At 43.8% G+C, this 7,530-nt stretch overlaps 1 protein-coding gene across 1 annotated transcript in view; it reads left to right on the forward strand.

Annotated features, from left to right (window-relative positions):
* Positions 1-7,530, forward strand: part of SMC1A (structural maintenance of chromosomes 1A) — a 35,932-nt gene that overhangs the window by 7,570 nt on the left and 20,832 nt on the right. Inside the window, exons 8-14 of the mRNA XM_006922951.3 lie at positions 5-25; positions 4,408-4,490; positions 4,644-4,851; positions 5,839-6,024; positions 6,117-6,296; positions 6,393-6,539; positions 6,629-6,766. Coding sequence (XP_006923013.1) covers positions 5-25; positions 4,408-4,490; positions 4,644-4,851; positions 5,839-6,024; positions 6,117-6,296; positions 6,393-6,539; positions 6,629-6,766 — 963 coding nt within the window. The remainder of the gene's footprint in view (positions 1-4; positions 26-4,407; positions 4,491-4,643; positions 4,852-5,838; positions 6,025-6,116; positions 6,297-6,392; positions 6,540-6,628; positions 6,767-7,530) is intronic.

Consider the following 7,530-nt stretch of genomic DNA (forward strand, 5'->3'; position numbering starts at 1 on the left):
AGAGCGGAAGAAAGTAGAGACAGAGGTGAGTATGGGTTACAAGACTAGAAATGATGGTCCAGAGGAAAGGCAGTAATGATAGTCTTAACAGTAATGACAATAACTAACATTCAGCAAGCACTTACTATGTGCTAGGCACTATATTTTATATATATATTCACTAATGTAAGTCTTCTTTTTCCAAATGAGGAAACTATCACAGAAGTGAAGTAATTTGCCTAGGGTCACCTCATTATTAAGTGACAGAAATAGGATACGAACCTGGGCAGTCTAGCTCTAAAGCTCACACTCATAAATATACTTCACTTAGTGCCTTCCTAATAACAATAATAGTAAAATAACAGTAGAAACTTGTTATAGTATCCTAAAGCCTACAGTGCGCCAAGTATTCTGCTAAGCACTTCTTTGGCAGTAGGCATTAGTATTAATAGCTACCCTATATTAGGCACTTAACATGTGTTTTCTTTTTTAAATTTATTAACCATTGTTTACTTTAAAACTTTTTTATTTTTCAGTTACACTTGACACATAATATTAGTTTCAGGTGTACAACACAGTGATTAGACATTTATATAACTTACAAAGTAATCACCCTAATAAATCCGATACCTATCTGATACCATATATAGCTGTTACAATACTACTGTATTCCCCATGCTATACTCTATATCTCCATGGCTATATTGTAACTACCAATTTGTATCTCCTAATCTCTTCCCCCCTCACCCATCCCTCCAATCCACCTCCAATCTGACATCCATCAAAATGCTCTCTGTATGTATGAGTTTGTTTCTGTTGTTTATCCTGTTCTCTAAATTCCACATATAAGTAAAATCATTTAACATTTGTCTTCCTCTGATTTACTCTACTCAGTATGATACCCTTTAGATCCATCCATGTTGTTACAGATGGTAAAATTTCATTTTTTTATGGCTGAGTAGTATTCCATTATACGTGTGTACCACCTTTTCTTTATCCATTCATCCACTGATGGACACCCTGGTTGCCTCCATATCTTGACTATTGTAAATAATGCAATAAACATGGATGTATATGTCCTTTCGAAGTGTTTTGGATTTCTTTGAATAAACACCCAAAAGTGGGATTACTGGGTCTTTCTTTGTCTTTTATGGCTGAGTAGTATTCCATTATACGTGTGTACCACCTTTTCTTTATCCATTCATCCACTGATGGACACCCTGGTTGCCTCCATATCTTGACTATTGTAAATAATGCAATAAACATGGATGTATATGTCCTTTCGAAGTGTTTTGGATTTCTTTGAATAAACACCCAAAAGTGGGATTACTGGGTCTTTCTTTGTCTCTCGTTATAGCCTTTGTTTTAAAGACTATTTTGTCTGCTATAAATATTGCTACCCCAGATTATTTTTTATTTTCATTTTCATGAAATATTTTTTTCATCCTTTTACTTTCAGTGTGCATGTGTCTTTTAATCTGAAGCCAATCTCTTGTAGGCAGCATACATAACAGTCTTGTGTTTTAATCCATTCAGCTACCCTATGTCTTTGGATTAGAGCATTTAATTATTTTTCATTTGAAGTATTTGTTGATAGATAAGTAGTTAATGGCATTTTACTATTCATATTTTTGATATATGTTTTTTTCTTCTTCTTAAATAAGTCTCTTCAACATTTTCTGTAATACTGACTTGTCAATGATGAACTCAAAAATTTTTCTTAAGTCCTAACATCTTGTAATACTGGTTTGGTGGTGATGAACTCCTTTAGCTTTTTCTTGTCTGGGAAGCTTTTTATATGTCCTTCAATTCTAAACGATGGCTTCGTTGGGTAATATTGGTTATAGGCCCTTTTCATCACTTTGAATATTTCATGCCAATCCTTCTGGCCTGCTAAGTTTCTGTTGAGAAATCAGCTGAGTTTTATGGGAACTCTTTTGTAGATAACTAACTGCTTTTCTCTTGCTGCTTTTAAGATGGTCTCTTTGTCTTTAACCTTTGGCATTTTAATTATGATGTGTCTTGTGTGCGCCTCTTTGGGGTTCATCTTGTTTGAGACTGAGCTTCTTGGGCTTGTATGTCTGTTTCTTTTGCCAGGTTAGAGAAGTTTTCTGTCATTATTTCTTCAAATAGGTTTTCAGTTTCTTGCTCTTTCTCTTCTGGTACCCCTGTGATGTGAATGTTGATATGCATGGTGTTGTCCCAGGTTCCCCTTAAACTGTCCTCATTTTTTTGGATTCTTTTTCTTGTTGCTGCTCTGATTGGTTATTTTCTGCTACCTTATCTTCTACATCACCGATTCAGTTCTCTGTTTCATTTAATCTACTGTTGATTTTCTCTACTCTTCATTCAGCTATTATATTCTTCATTCTTCATTTCTGACTGGTTCTTTTTTATGTTTTCTGCCTCCATTTTTGTTTTCTGTCTTTTTGTTAAAGTTCTCACTGAGTTCATCTACTCTTCCCCTAAGTTTATTGAGCATTCTTACAACCAGTGATTTGAAATCTGCATCTGGTAGATTACTTGTCTCCATTTTGCTTAGATCTTTTTCTGGAGCTTTGTTCTGTTCTTTCACTTGGATATGTTTCTTTGTCTTCACGTTTTGGCTGCCTCCCTGTGTTTGTTTCTATGTATTAGGTAGAGTTGCTATGTCTCCCAGTCTTGGTAGAGTGAGCTTATGTGGTAGGTGTCCTGTGGGGCCCAGTGGCACAGTCTCCCTGGTCACCTGAGCCGGGTGCTCAAGGTGTGTCCCTTGTGTGGGTTGTGTGTATCCTCCTGTGTAGTTGAGCCTTGGTTGCTATTTTAACATTAATAGGAGGGATTGATTCTCAGCCATTTGGTTGTGAGGACTGGCTGTGACTACAGTGGAGGAGCTGTTGTACAGGGGCTGACCCTATGGAGCAGGATTTGCTTTAATGGGGCTCTAGTGCCTGCCAAGTCTGACCTTTGGGTGTGTCGTTTTGGAGGTGGTTGGGTGATGCCCTGGTATGCTCTGAAGCTGTCCACTGGGTGTGTTGGTTCTGGGACCTTTTGAGATGGGCACTGTTGCAGGCCAAAGTCAGCCACTGCCTGTTCCCTGTCCGGGGCCACTTTGTGTAAGCTACAAAGTGATCTGCAGATGATTGCCACCTGTGCTGGGCTTGGAGATGCCTGGGAGAGGCTGAGCTGCGAACCAAGGCGGCTGCCCCTAGTGCCAGGCTTGGGGCCAGTTAGCAAGAGGCATGGGGCGTGCTGAGGCCAGATGCCTCTTGTTTGAAGTTTGTGGACCTTTGAAAGTCCACAGCATGAGCCAAGACAGGCCATTTGTATGGAAAATCCACTGGAAGTGGCTTGGGCGATCCTGCACATTGGGTCAGGCGGGGTTTTAGGGAGTCACCAGGGCAGGACGAATAATGTTAGCCAGGTTGATGGAGACTCAGATATGGCAGCTGACTGCCTCTGTATGCTGGGTAGGGGAGGGCTCAACAAAGGAACAACGGACTAAGCCAGTACTTTTGGGAGAAAGCTGCCTTTCCAGCCCCCGACCTGAAGTCAGACAATTCAGTTCCTCCCCATATGTTCCTTCCCATATGTCCAGCTGCTGCCCCAACACTGGAGCTCAGAGATAGTGAGTCCATCAGCAAGTAGGTCCATGCATGGGCCCTTTAAAGGAGTGCCTGGAACTCTAGCCACCCTCCTTCTCACTCAGCCACAGTCTCCCCTCGTTTTCACAGTCAGAAGTTATGGGGACTTCTCTTCCCTTGGAGCCCTGGGCTGGGGAGCCCAGTGTGGGCCTAGGACCCCTTGTTCCTCAGGGAGGACCTCTGCAGCAGAGATATCCCTCCCTGTTTTTAAGCAGCACCGGTGGACGTGAGACCAGTCCGTTCTGCATCTTCTCTTCTCCTAACAATCTTGAGGAGGTGTCTTTTGTATATCCTTAGTTATAGGAATTCTATTCAGCTAGATTTCAGTTGATTCTCAATGATGGTTGTTCTGTAGTTCAGTTGTAATTTTGAGGTGGTTGTGAGAGGAGGCCAGGACAACATTTACCTACTCCAGCATCTTGACTGGAACTTAAGCACTTAATGCGTATTTCTGAAGTGGAGGTTATCTGTTTTACGATGAGAAAACAGAGGTGCAGAAAGGCCCCAAAAGCTTTACTTGGCCTTGGTTTGAGCCTTCCTGAGTGGTGAGGAAGATAGTCTAGGTTGGGTAGAACACTATGAAAGGATCTCATTGGGCCCTGGGAGGCCCCATCAGTTAGCAGAGCCACTCCGAGCACTGTCTGTATGTCTGCTTTTTAGTAGGCCTCCTGCATTATTGACAGGCTGTCTTGGACTTTTGGGCTCTTGGATGAGTGGGCACATAGCGGCTGTAAGCCCAGGCCCTATGGTCTTGGAGTTTATTTGCTCAGCCCCTGGTGATGGAGTATATTTGTTTCTCTCTCAGGCCAAGATCAAGCAAAAGCTGCGGGAGATTGAAGAGAATCAAAAGCGGATTGAGAAACTGGAGGAGTACATCACAACTAGCAAGTATGTGGCTCTGCAGCCTTCCCTCTGAACTTCTAGGCCTGTTCTTGTTAACCCTACATGTCCTGCCCCTCCCTAGGCAGGACCCCCAGAGACCCTCTCAACCAGGAGTATTTCTTGACTAGCCAGAGTAATCCCTGTCTCCTTACTTTGTAGGCAGTCTTTAGAGGAGCAGAAGAAACTAGAGGGGGAGCTGACAGAGGAGGTGGAAATGGCCAAGCGGCGTATCGATGAGATCAACAAGGAGCTGAACCAGGTGATGGAGCAGCTGGGGGATGCCCGTATTGACCGCCAGGAGAGCAGCCGCCAACAGCGAAAGGCAGAGATTATGGAAAGCATCAAGCGCCTGTACCCCGGCTCTGTGGTAAGAGTGTAGAGAGAACTCATTTCCTGAGCATTTACTTTCATACTTACTGTCAGGTCATTTTCCCAGCAATTCTGTGAGGACAGGATTGCTAATTCCATTTTTACAGCTGGGAAAACTGAGACTCAGGTTAAATGACTTGTGTAAAAGAGCACAGCTTATGAGTGGAAGAACTGCAGTTCAAACCCAGCTTGTTCTGACTTTTAACCTCATGTTTGTTTTTTTTTTGGTCACGCCAGTTGCATCTTTCCGAAGGTTTTGCCTTGCTGTGTCTGCTTGTGGGAGGTGGGAAAACTGGAGAGGCCCTTGGAAGAGGGAGGGGCCATGGGGCAGGAATTGGTTTTTCAGAAAGTAGCTCTGTGCAGGTTTCTATATGAGCTCCCTTGGCGTGTACCATCTGACTCATTCACCAGATTTTATCAGATCTCTTGGCCTCTTGAGTCAAATTCTGACTTCCCAGATTTCCCGAATATTATCCCTCTATTGCTGTAATCCCATTTCTGGGTTCAACTTAATTGGGTACCATAAATATTTCCTGATATCTCCTCTGGACACTGCTGGGGAGTTTATAAGGGTGATTTAGGCTCAGTCCCTGTCCTCAAAGATCTTTCCCTTTTTATGATAGTTCTTGGGTTACTACGGTTGGTTTTGGGGGCATGGAGGAAGTGAATTGAGAAAAGAGATTTCTTTTGCTGGGTGCTTGTGAGAATTTGTGATAATGTATGTAGGGTATCTGGCATAGTACTTGGAGTGGCAGTGGTCTGTGAAATGGTAAAAATGAGGTTTAGAAAGATGATTTTGGATTCAGACATGACTGCCTACAGTTGTTGTTGCTTTGGGGCCACAGAGTAAGCTTTTCCTTCATAGCTTGGTGGCTATGTTCCTGATACAGATTCTGGTCCATCCCCCTTTCCAAGTTGGGAATTGGGGTTTCTGAGCCAGCTCCTAGAAGCCTCATGCTTCAGTTTTCTCTTCTGACTTTCTCAGTATGGCCGCCTCATTGACCTTTGCCAGCCCACACAAAAGAAGTATCAGATTGCTGTAACCAAAGTTTTGGGTAAGAACATGGATGCCATTATTGTGGACTCGGAGAAGACAGGCCGGGATTGTATTCAGTATATCAAGGAGCAGCGTGGGGAGCCTGAGACTTTCTTGCCTCTTGATTACCTGGAGGTGAGGCTGGTTGGGATTGGGCCAGGAGTGTGTGTGGAGGCCCCTCCTCCAAGTCCTCCATGTTCTGCCATCTACTGAGCTTCTTCTCTTAGGTGAAACCTACAGATGAGAAACTCCGGGAGCTTAAGGGGGCCAAACTGGTGATTGATGTGATTCGATATGAGCCACCTCACATCAAAAAGGCCCTGCAGTATGCTTGTGGCAATGCCCTTGTCTGTGACAACGTGGAGGATGCCCGTCGCATCGCCTTTGGAGGCCACCAGCGCCACAAGGTATGGATGCCCTTGCCCAGATTGGAGCTGGACAGGCTTAGTATTGGAGATTCTTCTATTCAGCTCTTCCTTCTCTCTTCTCTCCACTGTGTGTAGACAGTGGCGCTGGATGGGACCCTGTTCCAGAAGTCAGGAGTGATCTCTGGTGGGGCCAGTGACCTGAAGGCCAAGGCGCGGCGCTGGGATGAGAAAGCTGTAGACAAGTTAAAAGAGAAGAAGGAGCGGTTGACAGAGGAGCTGAAAGTAAGCAGCGTTGTCTCTAGGAGTAGGGCATCCTAAGCCCAGGCTAGCCACCTTCTTAACACCTTGCCCTTTTTTCTTGTCCACTTCAGGAGCAGATGAAAGCAAAGCGGAAAGAGGCAGAGCTACGTCAGGTGCAGTCTCAGGCCCATGGACTACAGATGCGGCTCAAGTACTCACAGAGTGATCTAGAACAGACCAAGACACGACATCTAGCCCTGAATCTGCAGGTGGGATCTAGCCTTTAACTTTGTTTTCTAAAGGCTATCCTCCCATTCCTGGCCTGGGTTTCTCTAGGGAACTTGTCTCATTTCCCTCTCTCCTCCCAGACTGCTCTAGGGAACCAAGCATAGTATATTGTCAGACAGCCAGGGGTTCAGATCTTGGCTCTGTGTGATATTAGGCAAGTTACTTAACCTCTCAGTGTTAGTTTTTTCATCATTATCTGTAAAATGGGAGTTAGAATGCTACCATAGGGTCGTTGTAAAGATTGAATGAGTTAATACAGGTAAAGTGTTTAGATTTATTCCTCGTACCCAAATACTCGGTAAATGTTAGGAGCTGTTATTAGCATAATTCATTCATTTAATAAATGTTTGAGCTTCATCTAAAAATGAATTGAAAGTGAGCTGCAGGCATTTCAGTCCCTGTGGGTGGAGGTACTCTTCTAGGTATGTTAATGTGTTTGATCATGAGGTGCTTCCCCAGACCACCCTGGAGGTGTTATGTGTAGTGTGTGTGTGTGTGTGTGTGTGTGTGTGTGTGCAGATATGTCTTCTCCATGTGGCCAAAGGCCATCTCTTACCTCACTGATACCTGGTGAAGGAACTTAATCTGAGGTTCCACAAGGTTCCACCTTATTTATGATCTGCTCATTGGGAAGAATCATAAGAGAGTAAATGTGACCACAGGGACTGGACCTTCCTCCTTAAGAAAGACTGATCACACTCCCTGCTGCTAAAAATTATTTAGGACTTAACTCTTTCCAGTTGAA

Source organism: Pteropus alecto, unplaced genomic scaffold (assembly GCF_000325575.1).
Source record: "Pteropus alecto unplaced genomic scaffold, ASM32557v1 scaffold159, whole genome shotgun sequence".
In the NCBI taxonomy this organism is placed as follows: Eukaryota; Metazoa; Chordata; class Mammalia; order Chiroptera; family Pteropodidae; genus Pteropus; species Pteropus alecto.